Source organism: Sinocyclocheilus rhinocerous, unplaced genomic scaffold (genome assembly GCF_001515625.1).
Source record: "Sinocyclocheilus rhinocerous isolate Xijiao unplaced genomic scaffold, SAMN03320098_v1.1 scaffold633, whole genome shotgun sequence".
Taxonomy (NCBI): domain Eukaryota; kingdom Metazoa; phylum Chordata; class Actinopteri; order Cypriniformes; family Cyprinidae; genus Sinocyclocheilus; species Sinocyclocheilus rhinocerous.
The window spans coordinates 68,175-81,510 of record NW_015654568.1 but is presented as its reverse complement, the minus strand read 5'-3'; the positions used below and the strand labels follow the sequence as shown (position 1 = coordinate 81,510).

The 13,336-nt window shown below is 36.6% G+C and overlaps 1 protein-coding gene across 3 annotated transcripts in view; it reads left to right on the top strand.

Annotated features, from left to right (window-relative positions):
* LOC107717656 (gamma-adducin-like) overlaps positions 1 to 13,336 on the top strand; it is a 95,218-nt gene that overhangs the window by 74,937 nt on the left and 6,945 nt on the right. For all 3 annotated transcript variants that reach the window (XM_016524472.1, XM_016524473.1, XM_016524471.1), the window contains 9 exons: positions 1,192 to 1,343; positions 1,815 to 1,895; positions 6,219 to 6,368; positions 6,501 to 6,644; positions 7,352 to 7,450; positions 8,642 to 8,815; positions 10,456 to 10,707; positions 12,284 to 12,400; positions 12,946 to 13,029. In XM_016524472.1, coding sequence (XP_016379958.1) covers positions 1,192 to 1,343; positions 1,815 to 1,895; positions 6,219 to 6,368; positions 6,501 to 6,644; positions 7,352 to 7,450; positions 8,642 to 8,815; positions 10,456 to 10,707; positions 12,284 to 12,400; positions 12,946 to 13,029 — 1,253 coding nt within the window. The remainder of the gene's footprint in view (positions 1 to 1,191; positions 1,344 to 1,814; positions 1,896 to 6,218; positions 6,369 to 6,500; positions 6,645 to 7,351; positions 7,451 to 8,641; positions 8,816 to 10,455; positions 10,708 to 12,283; positions 12,401 to 12,945; positions 13,030 to 13,336) is intronic.

Sequence of the window (13,336 nt, the reverse complement as noted above, 5' to 3'; positions counted from 1 at the left end):
GGCAAGTGGAATTCATTGAGGGATTTGACAGTGTGATTCATATTTTAAGTATTTCAAATATAGGCTATTATATATGCTACACGCACGCACAGATGTTTTTTTTTCTTACCATCTTTTGGGGGTTTCTTGCTTTTAGACTAGTCGACTAGTCGGATACAAAACTTTCGTTTAAACGACAGTCAAATTAGTCGTCGCCCACATCCCTAGTCTGAAATGAGTTCCGGAATGTTTAGCCATCTGGAGTTCAAAGTTGAATTCTGGAGCGTTTAGTCAGTGGAGATCTAGAAAAAGTGCTGGATTATTTAGTCAACTGGAGTTCAAGGTTGAGTTCTAGAATGTTAAGTCAGCTGGAGCTCTAGAATGATTTCTGAAATGTTTAGTAAAGTGGAGTTCTGGAAACACTTTTGCAACATTTAGTCATATGAAGTTCAAGGATGAATGTTTCTGGTGAACTGGAGTTTAACAACGAATTCTGGAACGTTTAGTCAGGTGGAGCTCAAGAAAGAGTTCTGGAATGGAAAGTATACTGGCGTTTGAGAATGATTTCCTAATACTCGTAATAACTGGAGGTCTGAAATGAGTTCTGGAACAGTGAAATTCAAGAAAGAGTTTTGGAATGCGTAATCAACTGGAGTTCTAGAATGAGTTCTAGAATGTTTTTGCAACTAGAGTTCTGTAATATACAAACTGCCATTCTGAAAAGTCTGAGTATTCTTGATGTGAAGTGCTGACTGTGTTTATTGTAGCTGGATCTTTTGTATGGCTGAATTGAGTTTTTTTTTTTTTTTTTTTTTTTAACATTATTCGATTTCCTTACTGTTCTTTGACCAGAATCCCTCAAGGTTCTAAATAAGCTACGGTAAATTGATTACAGCAGTGTTTTTAGCTGTATAAACTACATCAGTCTTAACTAAAAACATCTTTATTAGATTCAGGCATATCAGTGTTTCATGGACACTCTCAAGGTGTTGTCAGTTAATCAGGACACAGCACTTGCTTTTAGTCTGAGTTTGATTAGTATCAAGGTATCGATTTACACCCGTTTGTTGTCCATTTTCTCATGACAGCAGTATAGAAATATCAGTTTCAAGTTGTGCGCTTAAGTGGGCTAATAAATCTTTAAGTGAAGTCCATCTTATAAAATGGTTCAAACCTGTTCTTGAATTGTCCCTTGTTGCTCTTATTTCTCAGGTTTGGGCATGGTGACCCCAATAAACGACATGTTCAGCATGGAGTCCAGTACTATGGTGAAGGGAGAGAAACAGATCCGCTGCAAACTGGCCAGCCTCTACAGACTAGTGGACCTGTTCAGTTGGGCCCACTTCACAAGCTGTTACGTTACAGTAAGGCACAGCATATTATAATTAATATCGCTGCCACAGATTAAATATTATACTTGTTTTTGGTGTCAATATTGTAGAACAAGGAAGTGAAAGTGAATGATGTACATTGTGTAATCCAGGGTTTCGCAATCTATTCCTGCAGGCGATAAACATTATAGTTCCACTAATCAGACACTCCCAGTTTAATACATGGAGAAAGATATCTGCTTTCCCATTCATCATCAAATTAAATTGTTATTATTAAATTATACATGTCTACTTTTGAATGGCTGTTAATGGACAAAGATGCTTTTTGTCTTCATAATGCTGTAGTTACAGCATCTGCACTCCTGCTGAATAGCTTAACCAGGTGTGCTAAAGAAGGAAATATCAAAGTATCCGGATGCCTGTTGGAATAGATGAAGAAACCCTGAGCTAACTTGATCAGGAGAGGAAAAACAGCTGCTTATTTGTGTGTTTTAAAACTTGTAGGTTCGTGTCAGTAAGGAGCAGGATCATATCCTCATCATCCCCAGAGGACTGTCCTTCGCTGAGGCCTCTGCGTCCAATCTGGTAAACAAACTGTCTGTCTTGCATTATCATGGCAGAGCCTGATAGCGGTTCTGGGAACGGCTCTAGCATCACACCACAGGGCTGCCGGGGTCACTTTGAGTGGTGGCTTTAGTTGAACTTACATTCCAGTAAGACTTCAAATAGATTGGATTCAGGCTTGTGCGGTTCTTACCATCGGAATTCATTTATCAGTTGGTTAAATGATAAATAATCACTTAATGTTTCCGTTTTGATAGCCAGGTGATGGAGATTTACCGCTGATTACAGAACCAGCTTTACTGATAAGATGCGCGTTAAACATCGCATGCGATTTATCGTGCAGCCCTACTTCAGGTTATATTTTGTGCTGCTTTGGCTTTTTTTTTTTTGTGATCTAGCAGTCTGATTAAATTATTAATGAGACAATAATATTGCCTAGAGCTTAATAATATGTGTTTTCCTTTGTGCGTTTGGGATTTTTGCAGTCTGATATGTGCTGTGCACAGAGGGAATGCATTGGCGGACCTTGACTGAGCTCAGTGCTCGTTGCCAATGTGTGGCATGTGCTTAATCAGCCGGTTATTTCTTTGAAATCTCAGAGTGGGTTTTGGATTTGTACTAGCTTGTGTGTTCATGTCCGTCGGAGGCTTTTAGTGCCTGTAGTTGTTCATGCTTATTATTTTCTTATCGTATTGCGGTGGTTCTTAATCCTGGTCCTGGAAAACCCCAGCAAAAAAGCCCAAAGTATACTGTGAGTAGCCAAACACGTAGCCCATACACCATTTGATAGCATGTGTGAACTCAACACACTAGAGCAGGGGTGGCGAACGTCGGTCCTGGAGAGCCGCAGCCCTGCAGAGTTTTGCTTCAACCCTAATCAAACACACCTGAACAAGCTAATCAAGGTCTGAACGGTTATTAGGAAGCTACAGGCAGGTGAGTTTTAATTAGGGTTGGAGCTGAACTCTGCAGGGCTGCGGCTCTCCAGGACTGGAGTTCACCACCCCTGCACTAGAGTGTACTAGAAAATATCATCTTTGTCCAGTGTCTGTGCTATATCTCTCCAGAAGTTATGAACGGTTAAAAATGTCTTTGTACTCATTTAAACTAGAATTGAGTGTATATCTTAACCCACACAAGCGCTCATAAACACGAAAGTCTATTCTTCATATTCGCCTCCAGTAGTTTTTCGTTCCGTCTATTCTGGTTTTTTCAACTGTGAAAAAGCCCTAGATATTGTTGCCACCTTGTGGACCAATTAATTTGTGCAAAAACACTCAAGGTGTTTGTCTACACTTGTTCACACTGGATCTGGAGTCAAATCAGATTCTGTTAAAGTCAAAGCTTTTAATATGTTTATAGCTAACCACCCTAATAACAACACACTTTTGAAGGTAACATGGTAAGTACCAAGGTTTTTTTTCTTACTACCGCCATATAACAAAAGTGCACATGTCAAGTTTATACAAGCATTTGCGACTGCATTTACGCCCTTGCTAAGAGTTCACTTCTGGCTCATATCTGCAAACCACAAGTTAGTTGGTGACGAATAGAACCGAACCAGTTCTTGAGGTTTCGCTTTTGAGCGTTTTTCTCTCCCGCTCGCGTATTAATGAGTTTTGACACGCTGCTCGTGGTGGATGCTGTTTTGACAAATTCCTGCCAATCGGGTGATTTAAAACTGGAACAGATTTGTGAAGCACATTTGTCCTCCTGCATGCAGCATTTATGACTCGGGGAACAGAACTGAAAGCGCTTGAGGCGAACAGTGGCAGTATCCACACTCTTGTGCTGGCTAAAGCTGTTTTTAATGCAGCGCTATGCTGAATTGTGTTTGGGCTTGAGTTACGACCAGTGCCACAAACACATTTTTCACAGTCATGAAAAATACACTCAGTCATTGTGCCATTTCAGGATTAGGGCAGATCAGATTTTTTGGTCGTTCATAATAGGTGCATGTTGACCTTTTATGCATGGATCAAAGCCAGTACAGGTTTGTCCAGTTTCTTTTTGTTTTCATGGACAGTGAGAGTTAGATAAAGACCGATCTCGTTTGCATAGAGACAAAAAAATCCTGTATGTTCTGACTGTGTGTATGAGAGCGATAGAGCGAGATCTCAGTGTTGCTGACACAGTCATTCAGAGCTCCTGTTCTCCTCTTCTGTGGGCGTGGCCGTGGGGACGGTGCCCGCTGGAATGAGGCCAGCAATCTGGGTCAGAGTTTTATTAACCCTCTACACGATCACTCACTTTCACACTCTCCCTTCTACACTCATTTCACTAAACCCTCTTAACAGCGACATAACATAACATTAACACTAGATTTTAGCACTTCTTGAAGAGAAATGTCTGTGCCTTGATGCAGGGGTGTTGCGGGTAGTCAAAAGCCAAGTTTCTATAGGTGCGTCCCAATTTGGTTACTTATGCACTCTTCAAAGCCATTTTGTGGTATAAATAGTGTGATAATTAGATATTAGTAATAATTCCCGAAAAGTGTCTTCAAATACCTAGATGATGCACTTAATGATCACCATCAGAATGGTGTTGGATGGCAAAATAACCATATATAATTCATAATTCCTAGACTGTTGAGTATATAGTGCATAAGCTGCATCCCAAAGTACGCACTATGCACTGTGCATTTATACACTATGTACTTATGTGATATGTACTCAACCATGTAGTGTATGAATTTTATATGCAGTGCTGGGTGGTAACTGATTACATGTAATCTGGATTATGTAATCAGATTCCAAAAATTAAGCACTTGTAATTATTACATTTTAAATCAGATTACAGTTAGGCTACCTTTTATGGATTACATGATTACATATTGTTCTGGACAAAAACATTTCAAACCTGGAAGACTTTGGGTGTGTCATTGATGTTTCCATGTTTGTTCATGCAGTGAACATTCCCATGTTTTTGTGAGCTTGGTTAATATTGCAATAAGTTTGATTTTTATCAACTTACTACTATCACTTGGGCCTTTCCTACAATGCACAATAAAAAAAAATAAAAAAAACAATTTGGGGTATTATTAATGTTCATAGCCCACATTGTGCAGGATGGGTTACACACCAAAGTTTAAGACTACTGAAAAATAAAAGTATGGGCACATTAGCAAAGTTTTGCAGGCTAAAAATGTCCATTATATAATGTCAGTAATGTTTCAACGTATGACGCACATCTCACACAGACGTCACTTTCAAACCAAGCAGCTTTCTGTTGGTCAACATGGTGAATTCAACCTGAAGCTGTTGAGAAAAATGCATGGGGAAGTTCCCAATCTCATGGATTTCTATGGAAACGACTGGATTTTACCCATGAAAACCTGCCAAAGAACAGTACACGTGGCCGCATCTTAAGAAGTGTGTTCAATTCCCTAACCGCAGGTATGAGCAATGTTGATTAGTAGTGTTTTGCTAAAGCAAGCATCACTGTAACTCTTACATAATGTGGCATGAGATGTCATGTCTGTGGAGCAACTGCTGTAAACCGTTCCAAATGTTCATGTAACAGGAAATGCAACTTGTAGTTTTGTTTTTGCCTTTTTATGCTGCTTATGTGCCCTGTTTGAAAGTGTTTATTTCACTCCATAAAAATCTAGGAATGTGCTTTATTTATAAAGATGACTATTCATGTTTTTGCTGGACTGTTTTATAAGAAAGATGTCAACAGAAATCAAACCACACATAAGTTTAGTTTTCCTCTGGGATTTACCTTACTCTTAGCATTTATTACATCATTAACTAAAACCACCTTTAAATTACAACTCTCTCTCCAAATGAGATGCAAGATCTCGTGAGAGAACAGCTAGGTCTTGTTTCAGTCCATTAGCATTAGTGTGGTGGCATAATGCAGCAGATATGTCAGAAACAGAAGTGGACCAACTTCCTGTGGGGATGTGCTAGTAAGCGCTGCAGTAAGAATTGCATGAGAAAGATGGGGAGTGTGTTTTTGTGTCAGAACAGTCACGTGATATCAGTGCCGTGTATAAATATGATCTGTATGAGGCTGGGGAGTATTTCCCCATTGGTCATCATCTTTTGACGATACCAGGAACTGGAGGCTTATTTAAAACATTAACTGAATCATCCACCGGTTCTCTGTGTATCTCAGATGAGGGTTCCTTCAGTGTCAGGATTAATAGGAAATGAGAGATAGTGTAGGATGTGGAAATAAAGAGCGATCAGATGCTGTATCTGTGCTAATATGAATTTCTTTAATAAAGCTTATGTAGCCTCACAGTTTTTGGGGTTTTGGGAGGGTTCAATGTCTTTAGCCTACATTTTTACAATCATCTTCAGTGATAAACTCCATTGTGTTTCTTTGATTCTCCAGGTGAAGGTGAATATTCTCGGTGACGTGATCGATCAGGGCTCCACCAACCTGCAGATCGACCCGGCTGGCTTCAGCCCTCACGCTGCCATCTACTCCGTGAGACCTGATGTGCGCTGCGTCATTCACATAAGCACACCAGCCACTGCTGCCGTAAGTCTCCGTCCAGTCATGCCTGCTTCTGCTCCACATGCTCTATCAACATTTCCTAAGTAATATGTAGCTGAAATTGACATTATAACTGTGAATCACCGTGACTTGCATTGATCTCTTCTGTCATGTCAGGTGTCGTCTATGAAGTGCGGCCTTCTGCCCATCTCTCAGGAGGCTCTGATCCTGGGTGACATTGCCTATTACAACTACCAAGGCAGTCTGGACGAGCAAGAGGAGCGCATAGAGCTGCAGAAAGCCCTCGGACCATCAGCGAAGGTGAGCTACCTCCTGTGCTTGTCATTAGCTATGTTTCCAGCCACCTATTTTTATGCGCATTTTAGAATATCGCATAAAAAAACGTTGGATGGAAACACCAAGATGAGCATAAATTCGAAAAATGTACACACACAAAAAACCGTAAACGCTCAACTAAGTTGGATACATTTCTTAACTGGTGAGAAAACGTGCATAAACTACGATGGAAACACTTTTACCGAATAAATTCCTTAATGCGCATCAAAAAAGACATGTGACATAAAACTGGACCAACCAACGGACCGAAATGCTAGTTTTATCGTTCTAAAATTCTTGAGCAAAGTCTCGTCAGAATGCTTTGTTATAATTAACTCCCAGAACTGCGTTACCAAACAGCAGGCTCCGAAAATAAGATAACATGACCGTGATTCGTCTCTGCACTCTGAAGCTCGTAATTTATTGTATACAAAAATTATATACAGTGCTTTCTCCTACAGCAGCAAATTACATTTTTCTTCGTAATATTTAGCGCAAGTTAACCAGGAAGTGACAATTTTGTTCTCTTCAACTCGCTTTATTCGCAGATGTTTTATGCGATATTCCAATTTTGCGCATAAGTTTAATTCGTGACTTTGGATGGAAACATAGCTAATGTCATTGAGAGTGAAAGTGAAAAATGCCGTTTGTAAATGTGCTTGATAATTACGTATTTGTGGTGTGTGTTGCAGGTGTTGGTTTTAAGGAATCATGGGGTTGTAGCTCTCGGAGAGACCATTGAAGAGGCCTTTCACTACATTTACAACGCTCAGTTTGCCTGTGAAATACAGGTGAAACTTTCTTAATTCTCATAGACTTTCACAGTTTATTGGGTTTTAGTGAAGCTTTTTAAACACAAAAGTACACATGGCTAATAGAAAGTCTGGTGCTGTTTGGGTAATTCGGATGGCTGTAGTCCATTGAAACATAACTATACCAAGTTGTGTATATCTTATAGGTCATACTAGACTGACTCACAGGCATTTATTGAAGGGCAAAGAGCAACCAACATGTTAGTATTGTAGCACTAACTTGTCTGTAGAACATGTTTTTGGTCTGCCCAAGTTTTAATGTGATGAGACAATGATTACAAATTAAGCACAAACTTTGAAGGGCTTATTTTGTAAGACGGACCCAGAAAAACTTTTCCCCTCCAAATTCCATTTATTTTTTTCATACAAGTTTTTTTGTTTTGTTTTTTCCTTGTTTTAAATTTTCTGTTTTACTTGATTTACATTTTTCTCGGCTCTGTTTTAATGGTTAAATTCAATTTTAGTTATCAAAAAGCATGTCTAATTAATTGAAATCATGAAACTTAAGCAATTTAACAATTAAAAAAATTTAACAAATTAAATTTTATGAAATATTTATGGAAAAAGTTGAGAAGTTTTTATTATTATTATTATTATTATGTTTATTTTATTTATTTATTTTTCTATTTTTATTTTTGGTCAAATTCCTGTTTTTTTTTTCTTTTCTGTTTTTTTTTCTGTGTTCTGTATTGATGGTTTAAATAATATATATATATATTTTTATTTTTTACAATAAGTCCCTGTGAAATGTAAAGTTTTTTTTGTTTGTTTTTCAGAAATTCCATCTTGTGTATTATAATTTTTCTGGTAATCCAAATGAAGGTGTAAAACATGAACAATTTAATTAAATGTAAATTAAACCACCCCTTTAATTTTAAGGCAAAGTGCTGTGCAACAGAGGTTTACTGCTAAAATTAAATCATGGAAAATTTGTGTAAATGTTCCTTAAAAAATACCATTTTAATAATTAGTAGTAGTATTACACTAAGACATGCATCCTACTGTATCAGCATATTCTACAGTCTTTTTTCTAAGTTGAATTTTAATAAAATGTTCGTATTTATTTTATAATAAGTTTGTATTGTTTACTATGTGTCTGTAAGCTGATACGGCAGTAAATTTCAATAAAACCATTACATTTCTGTAAAATATCTGCACATTTCTCTGTAGGTGAATGCGTTCTCGTGCGCTGGAGGAGTGGAGAACCTGATCGTCTTGGATCTGGAGAAGTACAGATCTCGGACGCAGGGGGTGGCAGAAGCCGGGGTCAACATGGGCTCTCAGCACAAGTGGAGGCTGGGAGAGCTGGAGTTCGAGTCGCTCATGAGAATGCTGGACAACCTGGTAAGTGCTTGTGTGAGACTCGCTGCCAGTGAGAGACAGATACAGCGGACGAGTGGATATGAACTCCGCTTTAGACCAAGCCGTCGAGCCAAAAACAGCCCAAAGCGTCTGCTAAATGACTACTTACTACTAGTCCAGCTGTGTTTGAGAGGAATGATCACAGCGGAGAGACTGCAAAATCACTTATTTCTTCGTATTTTAGTCTTTTTCCGCCCTCCTTCCTCTCCTATTAGGCAGACGAACGGAGATAGACATAAAGAGAGAGAGCCAAACCTCTTCTCTCTTCTTTCTTTCTGTCGGTCTCTTTCTCCAGCTGTTTTCTCTCTCTCGGTCCGTGTGAGATAGGGAAGAACGCAAGCATGTGGAAAGTCTTTTTTTCTCAGCCGCGGCAGAAGAATGGAGTGATGTGGAAGATGATAATGATATGGTGTGTCGCTCAGTGAGCCGCCGTCACCAGCTCTCAGTGAACCAATACGGTTGCAGCGTTTGGTTACATAATGTGCTTGAAACGCAGATTTAAAAAGCGCCTTTTGTAGTTGACAATTTCTTTCTGCAAAGTCAGTTTCCAAGCAGCGGCTGATTATATAAACCAATTCAGTTGAATAATTCACAGTTGAATTATTCATTAAGCTCATTCATAAAAGGCATTTAAATAATTTAAGAATAGGTCTCGTCCTCATAGTTACTAAAATTTAACTGGTTTTTAATTTTTATATATATATATATGTGTATATATATGTATATGTATGTATATATATATATGTATGAATTGAAGCAATTAAATGATTTAGGACTAAGTTTTGTTTTTATTGTTACTAATTTGACTTCATTTTTGTATTATTGAATATTTAAATAATAATACTATTCAATTTATTATTGTGTATGTATTAAGAATATATACATTATAAATCATTATATAGTTATAAATATGTAGTATTTAATAAATGATTTAAAATGTATATATTAATGCATACGCAATATTACATTTAATAGTATTATTGACATTTTTAATGATACATTAAAATAAATGAAATAAAACATTCTAGTAAGTTAAATTTTTGTAACTACACTTTTATGAAAGAGCTTAAAATGAATATTTCATAAGTGCAAGTACTAACTATTGACTAACTCTCTCTCTCTCTCTATATATATATATGTATATATGAACTGCATAATACATTTTTATTAAATAAAATGTATTAATTAATAAAACAATTTATTATTATTATATATTTAAGCTCATTCATAAAAGGCCTTTGAGTAATTTATCTCCGAAAGCAATGAAATATAAAAATTGCTCATCTTTATATTTTCTAGAATTTGATTAGTTTATTTTTATTATTAACTGTAATTGTAATAGCATTATTAGTACTATATATTAAAATTGTTATTTTAAATATTTTGTGCATTTATCTTAATATTAGCATTTTAATTTAGTTCATTATTAATTATATTTGTATTTATCTTTGTGTTTTTTATTTATTTATTTGTAGTTTGGTGCATATTTGTAGTTCTTGTTCATAGATAGTATTTATGGGTTTTGTTCTTTGGCAAACTTTTTTTTCTGTTTCAACTATAAAATTATTTTGCATACTTTTTCTATTTTTCATGTGTTATAAACCTTTATGTTTTCCTTTCAGGGTTACAGGACAGGCTACACGTACCGGCACCCCATTGTGCGGGAGAAGCCGCGGCACAAGAGCGAAGTGGAGATTCCTGCGACAGTGACGGCGTTCATGTTCGACGACGACGACGCTCCACGCTTCCCTCTGAAGTTACTGCAGCAACGACAGCAGAGAGAGAAAACACGCTGGCTCAATTCACCCAACTGCTACATGAAGGTGAACGTGTCGGACGGGGCGAGCGAGGAGAACGGACGCACCAAGACCATGGTGAGGCTCAGCTCATCTCTGTTATGGCCATCTGAGATTTGTGCAATCCAGTTTTTGAATGGGAAAAAAAGGGAATTGCTGTAAAAGTAGTAAATCTTTCTTATCAGACAGGATTTTGTGGATGAGCAAGTATGTGGTTATTTCCTGAGCGTACTTTATGGCAGATGAAATGAACTCGTATTTCTGTCATCACAGAAACTTTTGAAGTCTCATAACTTCTGTCAGTTGACTGGAGGCCGCCACTGCCTTCAAGCCTGATGCCAAACACAGTTCCCTCCTGACCTCTAGTGGTCGAGGCTTTAGTATTACAGCTTTTGGCTGCATTTTTAGGGCCCTATGAAATTATTCTGAATTCCTTTTTTTTTTTTTTCCTGTTTTAATTATTCTGGATTCCATTTTAATGCTTAAATTAAATGTTGTTGATAAAAATGCATTTCTATTTAATTGAAATAATGAAACTTACATAATTTAACAATTTATTAAAAGTTTAAAAAATACATTATCAAAAAAAAAAACATTTTTGGGGCCATTTGTAACATCCTTTTTTTCCAAATTCTGTTTTATTTTTCCCAAGTTCTGTGTTTTCCGTTTTAATTGTATTTTAATAGTTTTTTTTAAAGTAATAAAAAGGCATGTCTAATGAATTGAAATCATGAAAAGTTGAGCAACTATTACATCTTTAGAGATGCAAATATTATTATTTTTTTTTTTTTTCAAATTCTGTTTTGTTTTATTTTCCTTATTTCCATTTAAATGGTTTAATAAAATTTTAATAATCATAAAACATGTCTACTCAATTCTCAATTGCATTCATAAAACTTTTTAAAATTGTAGAGCTTTTTATAATAATTGAGTCCTGTAAAATGTTTTATTTTGTTAGAAATTCTTTGATGTCTGTTTTAATTTTCTGGATTTATGACTCGATACAAATTAAAGGCATAAAACATTAACAATTTAATTAAACTTTTAAAATGTAGTCAAATAAAAATTTTATTTGCCAAACAAATTGCTGCACTGCAGAGGTTCTCTGTTAAAATTAAAACTAAGGGAAGAAATTGTGATTATAAAATAGTGTTAATAATTTAATTGTTATATTATTTATTTTGAGAAATATAATCTACTGTACAGTAGTAATATATTTCTGTCACAAGTTATAAACTTAACTATTATTTTGACAGGTTGTTGTGAACTTTCTGTTTATATATGATGATCGTTTTATTGGTGAATTGACTCTCAGAGCAGCTCTGGAGATGAAGTTCTTGTGTTCATGACCTCATGTAGTGAGAATGTACCACGAGCATCGTGCGTGTTTTAGTACTAACTGTGCTGCTTATTCACCAAGAATGAAATGTCAGAATTAGCCAAGTCTGAATCTAGCTCAAAACTAGACATTTGAGCATATGTTTTCATGGCAGAAATTTGTTCTTGGTGTGAATGAGTTTATTGACAGAATTTTTTAAAACTTTTTCAAAACAGCAGTCCCTAGACTTTTACACCGACTCTGAATGAAATCTCAGCCTGTATTTATCTTCCTGAATTCTGTACTAAATCTCTTTCTCTAACTCCTCCTGTGCAGTGGATGAAGTCTGATGATGGTGGAAACACCAGCGGGACTCCGATCCGCATTGAAGATCCCAACCAGTTTGTTCCTCTGAACACAAACCCCAGTGACGTTCTGGAGAGGAGAAATAAGGTGAGAAATAGGCAAATACCATTTTTGCATTCACACTTGCTCCAAAAGCAAAAGAAAAAATCTACAATAGCATTTCTGTGACTTTCCAAATAAAGAAAAAAATATATTGAGATTATTATTACTTGCTCATGCCATTCAAAACATCAGTTTCTTTCTTCTGTTGAACACAACAGATATTTGGAAGAATGTTAATAACCAAACAGCTGATGGTAACCATTGACTCCCGTCGTATTTTTTTTTATACTATGGAAGTCAATGGCTACCGTCAGCTGTTTGGTTGCCAACATTCTTCAAAATATCTTTTTTTTTTTTATGTTCACCAAACGAAAGAAACTCATACAGGCTTGTAAAAACTTGAGGGTGAGTAAATGACCGAAATTGAATGAACATTACTTATTTAAAAAAAATGAAACCGTAAAAACTTTACAACGCTAATAACTGTGGAAAAACCGGATCGCAGTCTGTTAAAAGAGTCCATCAGGACTCTTATCCACCATTTCATCGATGTCACTGAGTCTTAAAGAGCTTTCTTGTGATCTTTTCAGATTCGTGAGCAGAACCGCTTTGACATGATGACAGCAGGGCCGCAGTCACAGCGGCTGGCAGGGATTGTGGTGGAAAGACCGCCGGTGAGTGTCAGAGTGACATTACCATAAACACAGACCTCCGTGTCACTAGGTGGCGCCAGATCCTCTCAGAGACAATTGAATGGTGGTGAAATGAGCATCAGTTTAGAGTGAAAAGGCCTCATGTTTCAAAGCTAGGGATGAGCGATACCTCTTATTTTATTTTCGATCCGATACCGATATTTTCAAGCCCAGGATCGTCGATATCGATACCGATACCAATACCAATACCTCTAAACTAAACTAAACTGATCTTTTAAATTATTAAAAGAATATAATCAGTAATTATACTCACTTAATATTAGATTTT